The sequence below is a fragment of the Rattus rattus genome, chromosome 1 (assembly GCF_011064425.1).
Source record: "Rattus rattus isolate New Zealand chromosome 1, Rrattus_CSIRO_v1, whole genome shotgun sequence".
Lineage (NCBI taxonomy): Eukaryota > Metazoa > Chordata > Mammalia > Rodentia > Muridae > Rattus > Rattus rattus.
The window spans coordinates 171900559-171922320 of record NC_046154.1 but is presented as its reverse complement, the minus strand read 5'-3'; the positions used below and the strand labels follow the sequence as shown (position 1 = coordinate 171922320).

General features: G+C 41.6%; 1 protein-coding gene across 1 annotated transcript in view; it reads left to right on the top strand.

Annotated features, from left to right (window-relative positions):
* Positions 1-21762, top strand: part of Cfap54 (cilia and flagella associated protein 54) — a 276477-nt gene that overhangs the window by 218924 nt on the left and 35791 nt on the right. Inside the window, exons 62-65 of the mRNA XM_032911469.1 lie at positions 1198-1371; positions 3973-4196; positions 11899-12066; positions 20127-20233. Coding sequence (XP_032767360.1) covers positions 1198-1371; positions 3973-4196; positions 11899-12066; positions 20127-20233 — 673 coding nt within the window. The remainder of the gene's footprint in view (positions 1-1197; positions 1372-3972; positions 4197-11898; positions 12067-20126; positions 20234-21762) is intronic.

Sequence of the window (21762 nt, the reverse complement as noted above, 5' to 3'; positions counted from 1 at the left end):
TGAGCTTCATCCCAAGGCCACACTGGGCCGTTCACAGTCACCTGTAACTCTAGCTCCAGGCTATTTGACACTGTTCTGGCATCCTTAGGCATCTGCACCCACGTATACACACACACACACACACACACACACACACACACACACACACACACACACACGCACACACACACACACACACACACACACACACACACACGCATGCACATGCATGCATACACATTTAATTGAACATAAAATAGAAGTGGGAAAAACCCTCTTAGCACTTATGTTGTGTGTTTGAATGCTAAACTCTTGCCTTTAGACACAGAAGTGAAATGCTTATCATAACTTCAATTCAAAACTGTCCTGGATGCTCTATGTGGCATTATAGTATGCAGAAAAATAATATTAATCATTACAGTGAGATACTACTGTGTGTCAGTTCCCAAGGGATGGAGGATAATATTTCATCTTGAATCTGTATTGCCCTCATTTTTAGTGGTGATAAAAATTTTCACCATTTAGGCCTTCCAGTTGGTTGTTGACATTCTTTGCATACCTCTCCTATGAACTGCTGGCTGAAATTGGGCTATTTGACTTTTTAAAAATTGTTCTGTACAAAGTTTCATAAAGAGAAGCAGTGCTGTGGTTCTAGCTCCCTGGCAGAGCACTTGCTTAGCAGGCACAAGGACCTACGTTCAATTCCCAGAACCATAAACAGACAGACAGACAAATAAACAGTTGGGGAGCTGGAGAGATGCCTTGGCCGTCAGGGGCACTTGGTGCTCTTGCAGTGAGCCTGGGCTACACCACCCACATGGTGACTCACGACCATTCAATGCTCCAGTCCAGCGGGCGCTGACTTCTCTCTTGGCCTTGTATCAGGCATGTTCATGGTATCCATACAATCATGGTACTCATACAAACCTGGTATCCATGCATACATGGTACATGCACACTTCAAATAAAAATAAATCTTTATTTTAAAAAAGCAGCAACAACATGTGTGCCAAATATCTTCCCACAATCTTTTTCTTTTAACACTTTGCTTGGTACCTTTGTGATAACCCCCCCTTTTTTTTCTTAAATTGAACATTTGCTCATGTAACAGTCTTTCCTTTATAAGTTGCGTTTCTTCCCCTCAGACTCTGTGCATAGATTTATTTCAGGAAAAAGGACAGCACTGTATTATATTACTACTGTTGGTTTTGCTTTCAGAAAACTACCAGGTTGTTTTCCAGACTTCCGTTTCATTCGCGTGCCAAAATGAGGATGTGTATGACTGTATAGATGGTAGAAAGAGGAATCTCTCCAAAGTGGACATTACGTGGATCCTTCTCATTCGCTACTATATCCACCTCCAAAGGATCAACAACATGAGCAAGCTGCTAGGTGTGTCTCCACGGGTGAAAAAGGAATGGATTCTTTTTCTTTTTCCTACTTGGATCATGTTTCTAACTTACAGACTGTGTGTGTGTGTGTGTGTGTGTGTGTGTGTTATCTATAGGTGTGTGTCATATATAAGTTATATAACTTACTGAGTTATATATATGTTATCTAAAGTTATATTTATAACTTATAGAGTTTTATATGTTATTTATAAGGTATATATAACTTACAGAATTATATATACATATAAGTTATATATGTTTTAATGTATAGAATAATTTTGACAACTGAGCGAAGGATTATCAAAAGTTGGGAGTTTCAGGGACTTGGATCTGGAGAACAGGAACCTTGGACTGGAATAATATTGCCGAGTTATTGGTGTCTGTAGAAATTCCATACATCTTTTGTCATATATTTAAAAACATCATGACAGAAAGATGTCTGGTGGATTCCCAAGATTGCCAAAGTGGTCCATAGAACACAACATGTAAAAAACGAGGGACAACCAAGTAGTAGCTTTACCACGTGAGTAAGATGGGATTTGGCTTTCGGGCGTGTTCAGTTATCTGGGATTTGGCTTTCGGGCGTGTTCAGTTATCTGGCAGTTGTGTGAAAGAGATGGAATGTGTGACTTTGGCTAGGATAATTAATTATAATTTTAAACATTAATCTATAATTTTTTGAGTTTCTATGGCTGCGATTAAACACCAAGACCAAAAGCAACTGAAAGAGAGGGTTTCTTGCAGCTCACAACTCTAGGGTCACACTTCATTGCTGAGGGAAGCCAGGGCAGGACCCTGGATGCAGGAGCTGAGGCAGGAGCCATGGAAGATGGCTGCTTACTGGCTCGCCCTTACGGTTTGGAGCTTCTTTAAAGCACATAGGAGGACCACCTCCTCAAGAGGGTATCACCCACAAGGAACTTGCCCTCCCTACTTATCTGTTATCAATTAAGAAAATGCCACACAGATTGTGTCCAGTTGAGAAGGGCCTTTTTTTTTTTTCTCAATTGAGGGTACCTATACCCAAATGACTCTTAATTTGTGACAAGCTGACATAAAAGCTAGCCAGCACACCATAAACAGAATGTCTTGAAAGACTGGTACATCAGCCCTTTCCATCATGACTTTAAAATATTAGTATTTTTTTATGCCTCATTGGTACACTTGAAGTCAGCCATCTAGTGATGCCCATGAAGGTAGTCAAGAAAGACTGTTTGGTCCACACCAGTATCCAGTGATTGAGAGGCCATCAGGGCAACCAAGCTGAGTCACAGAATGGCTGAGTACAGCGAGGGGATAAGCAACAACCGGTGAAGGTTTCAGGGTTGCAAGCTTATTGTGTAGTGGTGGAAACTCATTCAGAGAGGAACCTTATGGCCTTGAGCCTGAAAAGCCAGCCCTGAGGACGTCCTGGCACCATAGCTTGCCTCTGAATGCAGTGACTGGCACTTCTCCACAGAAGTATCCATCTCTCTGCTCTTGTGCTCTGGGCTTTCCTAGGGTTTTGTTCAGCCTGTAACCTTGGGATGCTACTCCCAGCATCCAGCAGTGACCTTAGCTAATAAAGTAAGGGACAGTAGAAGAGCTTTCCAGTTTCTGGCTTAATTGAGGCTGTCCTCCATGGTTTTGGTTCTTTGTTCATTTGTTTTGTTTTGTAATGTTAGTGGAAATGTATGTGTTGCCATTTTCCTGAAGCTTTCGAATAATTTGAGACAGAACTATTAGATTTATTTAACATCTTTAAGGTACAACAACTGAGCAGTACTAAGCTATTTGAATACTCTGCTAATCTGGTTACCTCCCAGCCAAAATCCCGGACATACTTGCAATCAGTACTGATCTGTCTCTCTCTGCTCCAAGTGTTTTCTCATGGCGTCTCCTGGACCCTCTCTTTGTAGTAAATCTCTTTCTCTCTTTCCCTCCCCTTCCTCTGGCTGGGAGAAGGTCCAGCCCTATTCTCCCCTCTGCCGAGACACTGCCTGGTCAGCTTCTTTATTGAGCAGTCAGGGAATAATTGGGGAACAATGTTTATATACCATTGAGACAGGAGATTCTCAAAATAAGGACTGCAACCAGATAAAGGGGCACAGAAATCAGTATTTGAATAACATAAGGAAAATCTTTATACAGTGCACAATGACATTATGATTACAGTTGTTGTTTTTCAGAAGATCTTAGCAGGACTGGTCCTTTGTTGACCGTGGACCTAGACCTGTCCTATTCATTATGCTCCCTCCTAACTCTGTCTTTCTCCTGGCCATAATTTTCCTAACCATCCACAAAGGTCTTTGAGATCCCTTGTCAGAAGTATGCCATATACCCAGATCTCCACTATTTTGTGGGAACACAAAATAAGACAGATAGAAAGAATAGATGGTACAGTTGTTAGTACCAGACAACCAGAAACAATATCATTATGTGCTTCTGAGATTTCCCTTGGGACCTGTGGCAATCAGTAACCTATTAGTATATAAATTCCACAGAGCAAGGTAGTAGCAGGACACTAGCTGGTTGGAGTATCATAGTAGGCAGTGAATGATTACCAAGACAGACTATTCCATCACTCACATGAGCCTAAATAATGAACTTTCTGTTTCCCAAGCATCTGCAACTCCGGACTCAGGGATTTCTTTGCCTGATGACACACTCATCACATCCCTGTACAACTCGGAGCTGATTTTGCGCCAAAAAGAAGTGCACATTTTCCTGAAAAACTTCTTAGAGCTCTACGCTTCTTCCTGCATTGACGGGTTTCCAAAGGAACTTCTTCAAGGTTTAGAAAACACGATTTCGCTAGAGAAAGTTCTCTTTGAATCATCAGACAAGGTAAGTTTCTAAAACACTGATCACTGTGAATTGTCTTAGATCACCCTCCTATTGCAGAAAGGAGCACGCCAACCCCCAAGTGGCTCAGAGATCTCTAGTTTACTCAGTGTTCCTAGCAGGCTGATTTCTCTAGAGCCACATAGGGAGGCAAACCAAGTCACCTTGAGTCTCAGGATGATTCCCATTTCAAGTCTTTCTTGTCATTTCCACCGACCTTTGAAATGTCTCAGAGTTATCTATCTTCCTGTGGAATCAATATCTTCCAGGAAGCCATTTTGCTAAGATCTGATGCAAATTCCAGGATCATCACTTTCCCATAATCTAGTGTGAGTCTTTCTAAATTCACCCAAGTTCTTTTTATTATTTTGAACATGTAAAGGATTTCTTGTACTTTTCACAAATGTTAATGGGAATAGGTTAAAGAAGTAAAAACTTTAGTTGAATTAAGAGTTGGAGAACTTTTTATTTGGGAAAGTTCTATGAAAGTCAATGGATTTTAATAAAATATGTAATATGAAAATGAGAGATTCCCACTGACAAGACATAGAAATGAACATAAATGAAGTTTTAAGAATTTTTTTTTTAAACCACCATGGTCTTGGGTAATAGGAATATTTAAACAAGCTATTGAAACGAAGAAGTTTGATTAGACCGAACAAGTCATTTCAAACTAAAAGTACAGGCTTGAAATTCAATAATCAATAAACATTTGCTGAATTCCTACACTATTCCAAAGTAACACTGAGACAGACAGAAGAAGGTGTCGAGGGGCAGAGCCCCTGGATGTAGCCTTGATCTGGTAATAGAGAAACAAGTCTTAGGTTTGAGAGAAAAGAAGTTAGATTGCTTTAGAAGTCCTTTCTAAGGGACATGACAAGGAAGGTGTGAAAATTAAAATATGTTACTTATGGTTTTACTTTGAAATTGCTAAAGGAAACGTGGGGGAAATACCTGCTGGTTTAAGTATAAGCAAGACACTTCTCATTATGACCCCAGTAGCACACGAAAGAGTGGCAAGAACTGATGGATGGGATCACATGAAATTCAGAGATTTTTAGGGGCTGGGGAAATAGCTCAGTGCAAGCATGAAGACCTGAGTTCACATCCCAAGAACCTGTGTAAAAAGGTATGCGTTGTAGCACTTCACTGGGGCGAGAGGATTAAAATAAGCACATGCCAAAAGCTTGCTGGCCAGCCAGTCTAAACAAAATGGTATGGAGCACACACACAAGCAAGTGCACACACACACACACACACACACATCCACATCCACATGTGCACACATGTGTGCATATGTGCACAAACACATAGAACTTCCACACAAGAAAAAGGAAACTGTCAAAAGCTGTCAGACAGCTTGCCCACTGTGAGAAAAATCTTTCCTTAGCTATTCTCCAGAGCAGAGGAAAATATCTAGAATACATAGAGAATAGCAAAAGCGAAGTACTAAAACCAAAAGAAGATATGTGATTGGCCAATAAATACATTTTTGAGGTGCTCAAAATCCTTAGCCACCAGGGGAGTGCAAATTAAAAGTACTTTGGGATTCCATCTCGCTGCAAACAGTTTAGCTTCCTTTAAGAAAACAAATGGCCACAAATGCTAGTTGAGCCATACAGGGAAAGAGGAACCTCTTGTCTACTCTCAGTGGAAGTGTAAATAGAGCCAAACTACTGTGAAAATCATATGGAAGCTTCTTAAGAAACTAAAATAGAACTTCCGTGTGATCCAGCTATGTTAGTCCCATGTATATATCCCAAGGACTCTACATCCGATCACAGCAAGACATCCCGATTCATTGCTTCTCTTTTCATGGTAGGGATGAAGTAGAGACTGCCCACATGCGTGTCAACTGATGAATGGATAAGCTGTATACACACTAGAGTTTTATTTAGCTGTAAAGAAGAATGCAAATATAGATTATTAGGAAAATAGTTGGTGCTGGAAAAATGCTGTGTTAAGCACGATAATTGAGGCTCAGAAAGACAAATGCTGTTTTCTCTCTTACATAGGATTCCTGGCCTCTAATGGTAAATATGGGTATCTACATGGATGCAGCCATGGGTTAAGTCCAGTGGACTAGAGAGGAGCCTGAAGCACAGTGGAACAAGAAGAGGCTTTAAGAGGAGCGGGGAACTAGAACACGAAGTAGAAAGGGAAATCCTGGGGGTGCAAGGGTGTCACAGAGAAAGGGGAGCAGGGCAACGGAGGGATAAAGTTGAGAGAAGTTAACCAGAATGATGTGTATGTGAAAATACCATAAAGAAGCCCGATACTTCATAGGCAGTTTTTAAAATTAAAAAAATAAAATCATGTTCTAACAAGAAAAAGTAATTGAAAAGTGAAACAACATGTATGTCTTAGCTATGCTGTTGGTATTGTATAGTGGTGACAGGCAAAGGAGAGAGAGGGGAAGGAATTATGGAAGAGACACAGTCAAGTAATGGATGGAGTGACCAAAAGGGTGGGGAGGACGATCTGTCTGTAAAAGACACTACGTAAGAAAATCAGGACTCACTAAACCAGCGCCATGACCCTTTAGGAGGATCCGCCTTGCAGAAAGCAAAGGGGCTGTGGGAAGCCTGTGATCCTGAGAGCTCAGAGACATCATCAGCCAATGTAAGGGGACCAAAAGAAGGGACATCTTGTGGAGGAGGCCAACACATTTGTGCTTTATAGAGAAAGAACTGAGATTCTAGGGAACTCAAGGGAACGTGGACTCCATGAGCTTTTGGTACATGTTTATGAAATGAATAAATCATTTCACTTGCACAAATTCTGTCAAAATTAGAAAAAAAGATCGTCACTAATTCTGAATTGACTCTCCCTTTGAACCTCACCTTTTTGCTCACTGACGTTTACAAGGATAGGCTCCAGAACACTAGCTGTGTCTACGCTTCTGTGGCTGATGTTGCCAGGGAAGTGATCAGAAACCAGGGCTTATCCCAGAATAGGGACTTTCCCACGCCTTATCCTTTCAGGATGGCATAGCTCTGTGCCAGGTGGAATACCTCTGTGCCGGGAGATAATGTTAAAAACTTTAAGAACTAATTGGGACACATTCCTTCCATTTTATTCTAAATTGTTAGTTGGTTGGGGTTTTTTTTTGTTGTTTTGTTCTATTTCATTTTTCTTTTTGTTTGTTTAAAAGATAAAGGGAATAACATTTGAAATGTAAATAAGAAATACCCAATTTAATAACAATGTAAAGAAAAAATAAATTGCCACCTTAGAAGTGATATGTGGTGGCACATTCTTGTAATCCCAAAATTCAGGAGGCTGAGACAAAAGGAATGTAAACTGTAAGCCAGCCTGGACTATCCGGCGAGATACTATTATATTACAGAATCAATTACATGTTATATGTTAACATAAACCACTTAAATAATAAAACACGGAAAGACTCATTAAGGAACTTATAAGAACTCTGTTAAAGAGCCAAGTTTGTTGGCTCATGTCCGTAGTGCCAGCATTCAGAGGCTGAGCCAGGAGGATCATGAGTCTCCCATCCTCCTGAGCTATCTGGTGAAACCTCTTAGGCTGCACAATGAAACCCCGCCTCCACACAGAAACAGCTCGTGCCAAATGTTGGAATCACGAAGGAAGCGTTTTAAAGGATTTTCCCATCTTCCCAGAAACTGGAGAACGTTGACCTTCCTAATACTTACCACTCACTTCCTGGAGTGAGCTCTCACTCACCATGAAGTCCAAGAGTAAAGATTAAGAGGAACATAGCCCACTTCTATGAATCCTGACCTTGATACTGCAGAGCGTGGCTTCCTATGTGTTGGGGAGGGGCTGTATATCTTGTGACTTTTCTTGTCCTTCACTTAGGATTGGAACGCACCAGGCCTCTTCATGAGGTTCCTTAAAATCTCACATGAGAAAGCGAAGAATGTCCTACCAACAAATAGTTTACTCTCAAGGGAAGCTGAAATGTGTATGTCCCAAATATTTCCTCCAATTTCATCCATCTAGTAACTTTCTCCCAAAAGAGGAATGAGAGGGACAGGTAGACCAGCAAGATCTCCCACAACTGTGCAGAGCGTGGGACAAAGCTCTACAGATTCTGACTCAACTCCTTTGGAACAGAAGTTTTCTGTGGTTTACTGCACATGTCCCAGACACCTTAGATTTTGTTTTTTTGTCTAGTTTTTTTCATTTTTTTTTCTGATTGTTGTTTCTTTGTTTATGTTGATCAGTGCCCTGTTTTAGGCCAGTCTGACCTGGAACTTACTCAGTAGCTCAGGCTCAGCTCGAACTCACAAGAGTCTTCCTCTCTCTGTCTGCTAAGTCATAGTGTGGTCTGCTAAGTCACAGTGTTGTAGGCTTTAGCCATCCTAACTGGTTACCTTGGCTCTGGAAGTAGATGGCAAGGGGCTGAACTTGAAGGCTGAGAACAGCGTCTTCATAGCTCTACTCTTGGGGACAGCGAATAAGACCTTAGAAACTAATGTGAATGCCTGGAATCTGTTTCAAAAGCTGGCCCAATTGTTCTGGTCTGAAGGGCCACCCAGGACTCTCAAGACCTAATTCTGAGGTTGGACTTCCACAAGTAGAACTTTAAATGTGATCCACATCCATCTGCTATTTCTCCTGCCTGTGGTTTATAGCGGATTTTGTTTCACCTGCTATACTCTTGTTTTTCTATAATTAGTGTAACACTATCCCATGATAATCAGCTCTGAGATCACTGTTGCTTGCCTGACAGGTGCAAGGTACCTAATCATGTGTTCGCCTCACCAGGGTAGGTAACCAAGGAGCGTGATGCCTTCAGGGATTTTATTTTATTTGATATAATCTCCAAGCTTGGCTGATTTTTATAATAACATTTTTGAGCTTTTAATCACTCGGGAGGCTACTTCAATCCAACTGTTTCCATACTTTGATACTTTACCTTGTGTTCCCTACCCCCACCCCCACCAAGTAGGCGTCATTCCCTAACAATCATTGCTCTGTGTCGTGTTATGTTAAGTCTGTTGGAGCTTGGCAATGGAAAACAAGGACACCAAGCAAATCCCATGAGAGATTCCTAAATAGAGGATCATTAAAATCGTGCACAGTGCTGAGTTAGGCGTGCTTATGGATGGAATGCCTCTGCAGCCTGTGCAAACCCAAGTATTAGATCAGTTGGAATGATCTGGTTTTGATAGGATGGTAGGTCTGTTATCTCATTCCTTTTAAAGAATTCAGAAAACATATAAAGTATTTGGTGCAGAGTTTGCAACTAGGTAATGTTTTGAAGATAATGGAAAATGCATGTTTTCACAGTGACTAAGTGTTTATGTGCAGGTACATGTATTGAGGGGGTATGCTCATAAGTGCACTGCATGTGGAGGCTAGAGGAAAATGGAAGATGTGGTTCTCTAGGAGCTGCCCACCTTGATTTTAGAGACAGGATTTCTCACAGGCCTGGTACTTACTTCCAGGGATCCAACTGTCTCCCCCTCTCAGCACATTTGACTGTGTTCAGCCTTTTCACATAGACCCTGAGGATTAGACATAGGTCCTCATGCTTGAGAGGCAAGCCCTGATAACTGAACCACCACCCAGTCTGATATTGGTGTCTGTTATTCTTATTAAATGTTGTTCTAGGGGCTGGAGAGATGGCTCAGCGGTTAAGAGCACCCGACTGCTCTTCTAGAGGTCATGAGTTCAATTCCCAGCAACCACATGGTGGCTCACAACCATCTGTAAAGAGATCCGATGCCCTCTTCTGGTGTATCTGAAGACAGCTACAGTGTCTTCACTGTAATAATAATAATAATAATAATAATAATAATAATAATAATAATAATAATAATAAATGTTGTTCTAATGATCACCATTGTGTTGAAGTGAAAGGCAACTGGTTTTCATGTTCCTACACTGACCCAGTTGTGAATATAAATTATGTGCCAGAACCTGGGAAGTAATGCCAATTGTCAGAAAAATATCAACAATACCAATCGTTACAATAACTATTATAAGAGTAATTAGTGATTGTCAAAACCTAGGAAAGCTCCTCATATGAGAAATTTAATTTTGGCCAGGTGGTGGCAGCACGCCTTTAATCCCAGCACTTGGGAGGCAGAGACAGGTGGATCTCTGTGAGTTTTGGGGCCAGCTTGATCTACAGATAGAGTTCCAGGGCAGCCAGGGTTACAAAGAGAAACTCTTTCTCAGAAAGAAAGAAAGAAAGAAAGAAAGAAAGAAAGAAAGAAAGAAAGAAAGAAAGAAAGAAAGAAAGAAAGAAAGAAAGAAAGAAAGAAAGAAAGAGAAAGAAAGAAAGAAAGAAAGAAAGAAAGAAAGAAAGAAAGAAAGAAAGAAAGAAGAAAGAAAGAGAGAAAGGAAGGAAGGAAGGAAGGAAGAGAAAGAAAGAAAGAAAGAGAGAGGGGGGAGGAAGGAAGGAAGGAAGAAAAGGAAAGGGAGGGAGGGAGGAAGGAAGAAAGAGAAGAAAGGGAAAGGAAAGAAAAAGAAAGAAGGAAGGAAGGAAAGAAAAAGAAAGAAAACAAAAAAAGAAAAGAAAGAGAATTGAAGCAATTTTTTTACCCAGTCTCTTTCATGAACCGCTGAATGTGGAATCCTCCTTCATAATACAGAGTTCATTTGTTTGTTTGTTTGTTTTTGCACCAGTACTGTTTTATTTTTAAAAGTTTTTGGTAGTTTCTAGGTCATTTCAGAAAGTTTCCTATTCAGAACAACCTTTTAGTCAAAACTTCTTTCTCTTTTTCTCTCATGACAGCTTGAAAGATCTGCCCTTCCCATTTCTGCTTTTAGTTTCAAGGCTCTTGCACTCACAGTCCAAGTCCGAGTAAGCGCAGGCATCCTGGGAGGGGCAGAGGCATCCAGTTCTTCTTTCAGGTGGTGATGTCTTCTCTCACTCATCAGCCCCTGGGAAGCCTTGTGTATCAGGAGGGAGACTGCAGCAGGGAACCTGTTTCCCAACTACTGTACTGTGATCTTGGAAGCAAGGAGAGGTTAACTTAGAAAATCATTTACCATCCACTCACAGTTGTTTTCAGAATCGAGGTATTGCTGTCGTATTTGCTCTCTTCCTGGCTGGCCTGTTGTTTTGTTGACCATCATCAGTATCTTCCATTCCATTGGCCACCTCAGCAACTCTTGAAACAGTGGATGTGTTCTTACATTTGTGTCCCTGGCCCAGTGACCGAGTTCCCAGAGAGAAGCTAGGCCTAGATCCCATTGAAGACTTAAACTTACAAATCAGCCATGTACATTTAAAGAAGGAAGTGAGGAGAGAATCAGACTTAAACCTTTCAGGAAAAAGTAAGACGCTTATTTTGCAGATGGTGCCACCACTAAATAGAGTCCATAAGAATTACGAACACACACTATTCAAGTAGCATGTGCTAGCCAATTGTGCCCCTAGAGCTTGAAGCGCTTATTTCCTCGCCAGTGTATGAAGCAGAGACCTTGTGATAAGTATCCCTTAGCAATAAGTTTCAGGGTATTTCTGGCCTGGAAGTTTTACTAAAGTAAAAGACATCTGTTGAGTCCACGGAGTTTAAAAAGATCGTTTATTATATGAGAATTTATTCTATGGCAATCTAGGGGCAGCTTTAAGGTTTACCCTCATAAAATAAGCTGAGACAACTCCCAGAATTTTTTTTAATGCAGCCAGTTAATTTGCTTTAAATATTGAATGAGCTCATTATCAGCAACCACACTGACACGGTTTCTCTTTGTTACTGTTCCCTAGATTCACCAGGACAGTTCCCTGCAGTCTGATCTATCTGGAAAGCTCGCTGGCAGCACGTCTTATACAGACATCTCATCGGAAATGGCGGTTCAAGCTTTAAACAAAGAGCTCTGCTTTCAGTGGTATATTCCTCCCCTGGACAAACCTCCGAAGGATACGGAACCTATGGTACGCAGCACACCGATAAGAGTTAAATATTCCACCCAGAGATGAGGCTCAGAATGCTTTTACTGAAGCAGCAGTGGGGACCCTTAATGACTAAGATTCAGATTCTAGGGGAGTCTTGAAAGTGAGTCGGCGTTGAAAGGTGGAACATTGGTCAATGTAACCTCTTAATGGGACACCTTCCAGCCTAGGATGCCTCTGGTGGTTTCTTTCTCTAAGAGCCTCAGGTGCTTTCCCATAGAATGCTAGCCTAAGGGGTTTTTCTTGTCTGGTGTTTTCTTTGGCTCTTTGTCTCCTGCAGTGGTCTCCTTTCTCACTCTTCAGTACACAAGCTTTGTCCCCTCCAGCGGTGCCCCTGGTAGCTTCTGTGTCTCCTTGACTCACGTGACCCCTGTCAAATCGGAATCCTCCTAGGCCCACTCTTTTCTTCTTCTGTTGTTGTTGTTGCTGTTTTCTACCCTCCCTCTTCTGCAGGCTAGAAGCCTGAGAGCACTGGGCCAATTATATAGTTTTTCCTATTCAGGCAAAAAGAGAGATTAACAGCGTATCACTTCCCAGGTGTACTTGAAGCTGCGTGTCACCTTTTAACAGCAAGCTAATTTCTGTTATTGAACAGGTGATTGAGTCCAGCATTTTCCAAAGATACCCAAACCCACAGATGCTCTGGTCTCTTCCCTGAGATGACGTATTTGCACATGACCCACATACATCCCTGTGTGCACTTTCAGTCATTTCTGCTTTAGTTGTATCATCCGACACAATGAAAACATGTGCAAAGTTGCTATTCTGTGTTAAGTAGAGAGTAACAAGACAGAATCTCTGCATGGTCATCAAACACAACAAAAACTATTTTCTGTCTGTAATTGGCTGGCTCTATGAATGTAGAGCCCATGGCTCTGGAGGCTGTCCCCATCATCTGCTTCCCCCTTTCCTAGTCAAATCCTTGCCCGATAGTCCACCTATCTTTTAAGATAGTGTATCTACCATATCTTTCTGGGAAATTTACTATAGTAGTTTTCAAATAGGATGAAGAGTCAATACAGTTAGGCATGATTAGTACTGAGTGTGTGTGTGTGTGTGTGTGTGTGTGTGTGTGTGTGTGTGTGTGTACATTGCATGCACATGAACAGAGACTAGAAAATGGCACCAAGTGTCTTCCTCTACTGATCTTTGTTTCATTACCTAGTTGGTGAGCTCTTTAATCTACCTGTCTCTATTCCACATCTCTAACATTGGGGTTCCGGGGACAGGCAGCCATGCCAGGATTTTATGTGTATGCTGGGTGTTTACACAAAGTTCCTCATTTTCCTTCCTAAATAAGACATAAGCCAAAGGAAGCAGACATTGTCTATAAGTAAAAAAGATTTTGTTTCATGATATATGATGTTAAAGACAAAACTACATAGATGGATTGATCATCGTGTATCAGAATGTATTTACTTGCAAGAAAGCCAACAAAAAAGATAAAAAGTGGAGGGTTTGGAAGGCCTTATAGTTGGGAAAGAAATTAAACAATAGTCTTTTAAAATCAAGCATGAGTTCATGTCACCAGATCGTAAAATCACTGTATCATGTCAGTTACCGGGAGGGCAGATTGGGGCAGGATAGTCTGGATGTCCTTGTGTTGATGTCTGATGACAGAAACCATCCTCTGGCAATTAGATGCTGGTGTCATTAGGGTAACAAGGCTTTGTCCATAAACAGTCATATCTGACAATGAGCAAGGGCTTCATGAACTGTTGTCAAGGTTTAGATGCAGAGTCCCAACCAGCAAATTGTGATTTAAGGTGGATAGTTTTCCTCACGACACAAGAAAACAGGCAGAGGTTTCCCCTTTCTCTGCTTACCTTGGGTCCATTTTTCCTTCTTTAACAGTGAATGTGTATATATGTATAAGTATATTTCAAGGTAAAAGATGTAATAGCTGTCAAAACCCAAAACAAAACATTTTCTTAGATGATCTCGGATCCCAAATTCTTAACCTTTTGGAAGATATTTCTTACAGTTGTTTGATTGATTTAGATATTGGTTTCTCTGTGCATTCACCTATTAATTATTTTTACATGTCGATCTAGAGTTGGGTGTTGGGTTCTGAGACTAAGAAAACTCTAGGTCAGTGGTTCTTATCCTATGGATCATGGCCTCCCAAAGACCACCGGGAAACCTGGCTATTGACATTGTGATTCATAATAGTAACAAAATTACAGTTATGATGTAGCAACAAAAATGATTTTATAGTTGGGGGTCACCGCAGCAGGAAGAGATGTATTAAAAAGTTGCTGCATTAAAAATATTGAGAACCACTGCCATCGACGGAAGTTACAGTTAGCACTGTGCAGAGTTGGGTACATGGCAGCCATTTTGTTTCCATTAGATTGATAGCAAGTATATGAGGTAGGTGAGATCACAGAAGAGGAGACTGAGACCAAGAATGGAGGACTGTCAGGTGGTGAGGACACAGACTGGAGCCAGCTAACTCCAGAGTATATCTGCCTAAGTAAGCAAAATACCACACTCAGTCCCAAACGATGTCTGTAGGTACTCTTGAGTCTCAGGCAGGATGAACGAAATTGCACATCTTATTTAGCCCCTCAGATGTTCCAGGGCCTATAAAGGTAATTTGCATGCCTTGGTAAATTCATGTCACCCATCCATTTCCATTTACTGACTACTTAGATGCAGAAATGCCAGGCAAGGATGCCGGGGCCAATAAAATAGAAATCCCAGGGTTAGCTGGGATTCTGACAGGAAGGGGTTTTCATTGTTGTTTGTTTATTTGTTTTTTAAGAATTCAGAGAGACACATTTCTTTAGGTAATGAACTTCAGATGTAGTTTCAAGTTTGTGGCTTATAATATCTTAACTTCCTAAATATAAGAAGCAGAAAGCAGGCTATCAAGAAATCTCTAACAGAACATAACAGAACCACACAAAAGTAACCTACTAGGTCTTTATTACAAAGTAAGTAATTCTCCAACAATTTCAGTGCCTTATAGAGACAGAAAGCAAGTGGCCATTAGAGACATAAATCTAAGCAACCTCCCAGATACTGTTTTTATAGACACAGCAAAAGAAATTGCTGCTTTCAGCCAGATATGCAACCACAGCTCAGCTCTGTAACCATGTCCCTAGAGCTAGAGGTTGGATGACTTAGATTTGTCTAATGTTCTACCAGAAGGTCTTGATCTTTAACCCACCTCATCCTCCTTTAGCAAGCAGGGTTGTACTTTAGGGTTCCAGATGAGCTCTGAATTGTATTGATAAACGGTTCAGCTTCAAGGCATGCATTCAGTAGGAATGACAAGTGACAAGTGACAAAGATGTGTTGGTTAGCTTGTTGTCAACTTGATACAAGTTAGCGTGATATGGGAAGAAAAAAAAATGTCAATTGAGAAATTGCCTCCATCAGATTGACCTGTAAGGAAGTCTCTGGGGACATTTTCTTGATTAATGATTAATATTTGGCCCAGCTCACTGTGGCCAGTGCTACCACTGGCCAGATGGTTCTGGGGGTGTCTAAGAAAGCAAGTTGAGCGAGCTATGGGAGTAAGCCAGTAAGTAGCACTCCTCCATGAGCTCTGTTTCAGCTCTTGCCTCCAAGTTCCTGCTTGCGTTCCTGCTCTGGTTTTCCTCAATGGCAGACAATGATGTTGAAGTATAAGTCAAATAAGTCCACTCTTCTCCATGTTTCTTTTGGTCATGACACTTATCATAGCAATAGAAAGCATAGTAGGAAAAAGAGATGGATAGCTAGCCTTTCTACGGGTATTAAGACCTAATTCGGTCTCCTCTATTGATTCAAAGGCTTTGTGTTATTGTATGTAGCTGTAAAGTCCAAGACCTTGTCTCTTAAGGTCATAGAAAACTACGAATAGACAAGCATGACCACATTCAGGAATTCTGATCAGGCCAGACACTAAACTCTGAACAGGAAGTCTTCATCTGGCCAGCGACAGCACAACCTTGAATAGAAATGGACCCTCTAGGTGTTCAATTAGTACAGAATTTGAGCCATGCTTGGGGACAAGAGATGTGGAGCCAAGTTCCTTCCTAGAGGTCTTTATGCCTTTAACAAGAGCTGTGGTATTCTTAGGCTGTGTATTCAAGACCATCTCAGTCTAGCAGGATAGCAAGGTAAGAACTAGGCTTCCTTTGGTTAGTACCTGTAGTGTTACATATGATTGCCCAGGCTTTGCTTTCCATTGTCTCTGGATTTGAACTCTTGATTGAATAGTTAACTAGATCCTGGTCCTCCTGCTGAGAGATCCCAAAGCTACTAGGTATGTAGTATAAGCCAATCCCAAGGAATGGGATGGTTGAACCTACAGTTTACAGGCAAGAAGGCAGACACATGGCTGTTTAAACAGCTTGGTCAGGATCAAAAAGGTACTTAGGGTTTCTATTGCTGTGAAGAAACACCATGACCAAGGCAACTCTTATTAAAGACAACATTTAATTGGGACTGGCTTACAGGTTCAGTCCATTATCATCAAGGCAAGGGGAATGGCAGCATCCAGGCAGGAATAGCACTGGAGCTGAGAGTTCTACATCTTGTTCCAAAGGCAAACAGGAGTGGACTGTCCTGCAGTCAGCTAGGAGGAGGGTCTCAAAGCTCACCCCCACAGCAACACACTTCCTACAACAAAGTCACAAAGCAAGAGCAAACAGCACAAGAGTGTGTGGCCTTGGCCAAAACTCTCTGGGAGATTTCATTGTCTCAGAAAAGCTCTTTTTCTACATTTCTCATAAACTAGATAATTTAACACATAGGCACACACCTTCACTAACTCTACCAAGCTCACATCGCTATTAAGAAACCTGACCTTCCTCTGTTCTCTCCTCTCTTCCTTCCCTCGTCCCTTTCTTTTTATAGAATGGTTATTATAAGATTTTTATTATCAGTAGGTTACAGAAATATCTGCCAACTTGCACTGAGACTTTCTTACATTTTAATTTAAGTGATTTATTAATGCCCCATATATCACATACATATATTTGTATTTATCCGTTCAATATTATTAGTCTCTTTGAATCAAAGAATGCATTTTTTTATGTCGTACATGCACTCACAAGTGATTGTGAATTTTGTTTATATTGACACTCAGATTTTTCACTAAGGAAATCTACAGAGTAGAGCTAGAGAGATGGCTCAGTTGGCAAAGTGTTTGATGGACAGACATGAAGACCTGAGTTGAAACAAAATTCTTATGTGACAACAAGCAGCTGGATAGAAGGATGCCTGGGCTCACTGGTCAGCTGGTCTAGTCACACCGGCAAACTGCAAGCTCAATGGGAGACCCTGTCTAAAAATAATGAAGTAAATAACAATGAAGAACACATCCAGGGTCAACCTCTGGCTTCCACATGCATGTGCACATGTATGTGCACATACCTCCACCCCAATATTTATATGAACACATATACATGCATATGCATCTCCACTCCACAGAGACACAGATAGGCAGATGCAAACAGTTTTAATAAGACACAGTTCACAGATCATCAGCCATAAGCCAATGTTTGTAGTAGAATTGCACAGGAACTACTGCAATCCGTTTGACGCATTTTCCCCATATCAAAACGTCAATCAACATCAGGGTCCATTCTCAGCTCTCTGTACCACCTCCTATTACTACTCTCCCTGCCCAATACCCCAGGCAGTTATTGATTTTCTGTCCCAATGTTGAATTATTCTAAATACTCATACTACGTTTCCTCATATCTACCTAATATATTCTCTAACTAGCATCTGAGTGAGGCTATGTAGGATTTGAGTTGCCATGTCTGGCTTATTTTACTTCACATTCTGTCTTCTGGGTTCACTCCCATCCCAAAGATCAGGATTTCATTTTCAAGCTTGCACAGTGTTCCATCTGAGTGCGTTTTATCTGCCCATTCACATGCTGATCCAACATCTTAGCTGTCGAGAACGGTGCTTAGCTAACCACCAGAGCTATCACTCTGACCGATTTGCTTGCCTTTGGATGTATACCCAATGGGGTACTGGGTCTTTTTCTGTGGCTCTGGAAGCTCTGGGGTCTTTCTTCTGTCCTATGGGTGATGACATTCTGTGGCATGTGCCTTTTTACCACTTCCCATACGTTCTGCTGGCTACTGATCATACACTTCGCAACCCAAACATCATGTTTTCAGTTCATAGAGCTGTCATTTCTATCAGGGTCTTCCCTCTGGTTATTTCTGTACACTCTTAAAGTTCTGTTATTCAGATAGTGAGCCTAATAGGTTAAAGTTTAGCTTTCTTAGTCTTTTCTCCCTGTTAGCCATGACTTGAATTTAGGATTTACTTTTTTGGGAGAAGTGGAGGGAGACAAATTTGTCTTTGTGTTTTAAATGTCTTATTGTTTGCTTAGCTGTGACAATATATTTTATCCTCATTCTTTTTTCCCATTTAAGCAGCCCCATGTTCCTTCTTCATTGACACAACAATGTCCTCTCCCTCTTCTTTCTCATTCTCTCTCTCTCTCCTCTCTCTCTCTCTCTCTCTCTCTTCTCTCTCTCTCTCTCTCTCTCTGAAGGTTTGTTATAGGCATTGATAATTTCTTCTGTTCTATCTTAGGTTCCTCTCAGTTCCTTGGTTGGTTTTGGTTTCTGTCTTTCACTTTGCTTTCCAGTGGACCTTTGGCTATCTGAATATGTGTGGGGGATTGTCAGGCTTATCGATGTATAGGCTCTATTGTAAGATGACCAGAGGGAGAACCAGCAGTTCATTGGAGGATGTGGAAATGCCAGTGTCTGTAAGTCTTTTCCATTTAACTGGTCAATGATCCCAGAGAGAATGTGCCCACATTCTGTTGTGGTTGAATATGTGGATACCTCACATTCATAATACATTAACTCCAATATTTCCTCCAGCACCTAACCCCTATAACTAAAGCGATTAATGCAGATGCTCTGATCTAACAGTTGCAGAGCATCATGTGGGTAGGATTCACCCAGAAGCAGTGTCAAGGGAAACATTGACTCTCCTCACTTGGACATAGGGCGGGATCTGGTGAGAGGGGCTCTCACATTTGTATTTGCAATCTCATCTGCCCTCGCCTTCTCAGGGGCCTGGCCCTCTAATCCTGGGCACTTCTCATCTTTTTAAGTCATGCTTGATGTTGGCGATCTCTTTGAAGACACTTGGGATACAACCTTCCCTCTCTTCTAAGTCCCCCAGATGCTCTCTGTTCTTCAAAGTGCTGCTAAGTTCCATCTCTTTCTCACACACACACACACACACACCCACACACACCCCTTCTTTGTGTCTTTAAATCTTGAAGGTATCCCCTCTACTTTGACTTGTGTGGAAGTAGAGATACGAGCGTGCGTGTGCCCGACTAGTTAGTTTTGATGGTCCACTCTAGGCTTCAGCTTTCTAATCTCTAAAGTGGAGAGAGGGTTTGTGAATCTCACGTTCTGTGACTCCATCGCTGTTACTATTGGGTGGATAGATGCTTAAGAATTATCCAAATGCAAGCAAGGGGGACATTACTGGGGCACGAGTCACCAAGAGAATCCCTCCTCTTAAACAGGCCTATGAAGTTGTGTGGAGTTGAAATACATGGGGAAGGGAGGAGTGTGGGTGTGCGGAAGTGGGTAACCCAACTGACCGGGAAGGTGTGGCTACTGAAAGTACCAGGAAGTAGAGGTATATGCTCACTGGACATACTACAGAAGCCCTGCAAAGGCTGAAATTTAAATCCAAGTGCAGTGCAAAACATTACTCCCAATAGCACTTATTTTCATGCAATTATATTTGTACATTTTTGTCTAGGTGTTGTCTCTTGGACTCACAATCTAGTCTAGGCTGAGTAGGAACTTGCAATTATTGTGTTTCTGCATCCCATCTTCCAGGATTCGAAGAATGTGTTGCCTTAAGCAAACTAACTTTGAACATCTTGTATTTCTCTTCAAAGTGAATTTAGAGGGGAAAAAAACCACAATATGTCTTTTCTACAGAAAAACTCGTTAAAATAAGGGGATCTTTTCTATAAGGAATAATGGTGGGATTTTCAGTTATAGTTTTGATGTCTGTTTTTGTGTGCTTTTATGTTTCTCTAGGTTTTATTATTATACGCATATAACTTGAAGCCCCTGGTGATTTCAGATATTAAAATGCCTACTGGTGACAACCTGTACGTCGGCAGCTCCTGGGTTCCACTGAGGAGGCAAGTGAACACCATTCTCTGGAAGTCAGCTAGGGATGATGGTGGAGAAAACTTAGTCTAAGTAGTGAGGGAAGGAAAGACTTCCCAGAAGGCAGAGCAGAAGAGCTTGGAGTCTGTGTGGAGGGCTTAGCCTCAGCTGGACAAAGCTTTGCTGCCAATACTGGGGAGTATAGCTGCATAGGCTTAGGGCTTAGGACCAGAGCAGTTGTACCAGACTTTTTGTAAGGTCTCAGATTTAAGGGTTGCAGAGGGATATACTGAGACAAATTATCCTTTGAAGTAAGAGGTTCTTTAGGGAGTAATTAACTCCAAGGAAGACAGCCTGATGGGGGATTCGAGGAGTACCCAGACCCATAAGACCAAGTGGGGTTCCTTCTGTTATGCATCAGGGACACAAGAGAGCTCACATCCCAGGGTTGATAAGTAGTCCGTTGCATACAATTGGCTTTTCTATATCTATGAAATGAAAGAAATGAAAGGGCAAAGGTTGGCCCGTTCAGTTAGTGCACGCCCATCACACAGACGTGGTACCCATAGCTCCTGACTGCTCACACTCTTTGGGAAACCTCCTTTGGTGAATCAAGGTTTACAGATGCAGAGGCAAAGTCTCTAGGTCTCTGTCATTTCCCTGTCCAATATGTGTTCAATAAAAACCTCAAAGAAGCTAGGGATAGAGGGAACATGTGTCAATACAATAAAGGTTATATTCTACAAACTTACAGCCAATACTCTACTAAATTGGGAAAATAAATACCCACTCAAAGTATTTCTCCTAAAATCCACAACACAAGGATGTGGATTCTACTCTTCTTCAATCTGTCCCCTGGTCACTCTGAACTACAGCAGTAAGGCAAGAGGAAGAAACAAAAAGGAGGCGCTATTAGGAAAATCAGTCAAATTACCCCCATCCACAGACAATGCCATCTTGTGCAGAGGAGACATTAAAAACTTGAGAATAACTTGGAACTGATAAGCACTTTTAGCAGAAGATCAGTGCTAGAGGTAATCACAATACCTGACTTCAAGTCATGCCATAGAGCCATGGTAAAAAGAGCACACACAGTACTGGCATGAGCAGACATGTGGATCAATGGGAGAGTGTCTTAGTTAGGGTTTTACTACTGTGAACAGATACCATGACGAAAGCAACTCTTATAAAGGACAATATTTAATTGGGGCTGGCCTATACATCCAGAGGTTCAGTTCATTATCATCAAGGCAGGAACACGGCAGCATCCAGGCAGGCACGGTGCAGGAGGAGCTGAGAGTTCTACATCTTCATCTGAAGGCTGCTAGCAGAATACTGGCTTCCAGGCAGCTAGGATAAGGGTCTTAAAGCCCATGCCTGCAATGACACACCTACTCCAACTAGGCCACGCCTACTCCAACTAGGCCACGCCTACTCCAACTAGGCCACGCCTACTCCAACTAGGCCACGCCTACTCCAACTAGGCCATAACTCCAAATAGTGGCACTCTCTGAGCCAAGCATATTCAAACCATGACACAGAGTCACCTGAGTTTGGCCAG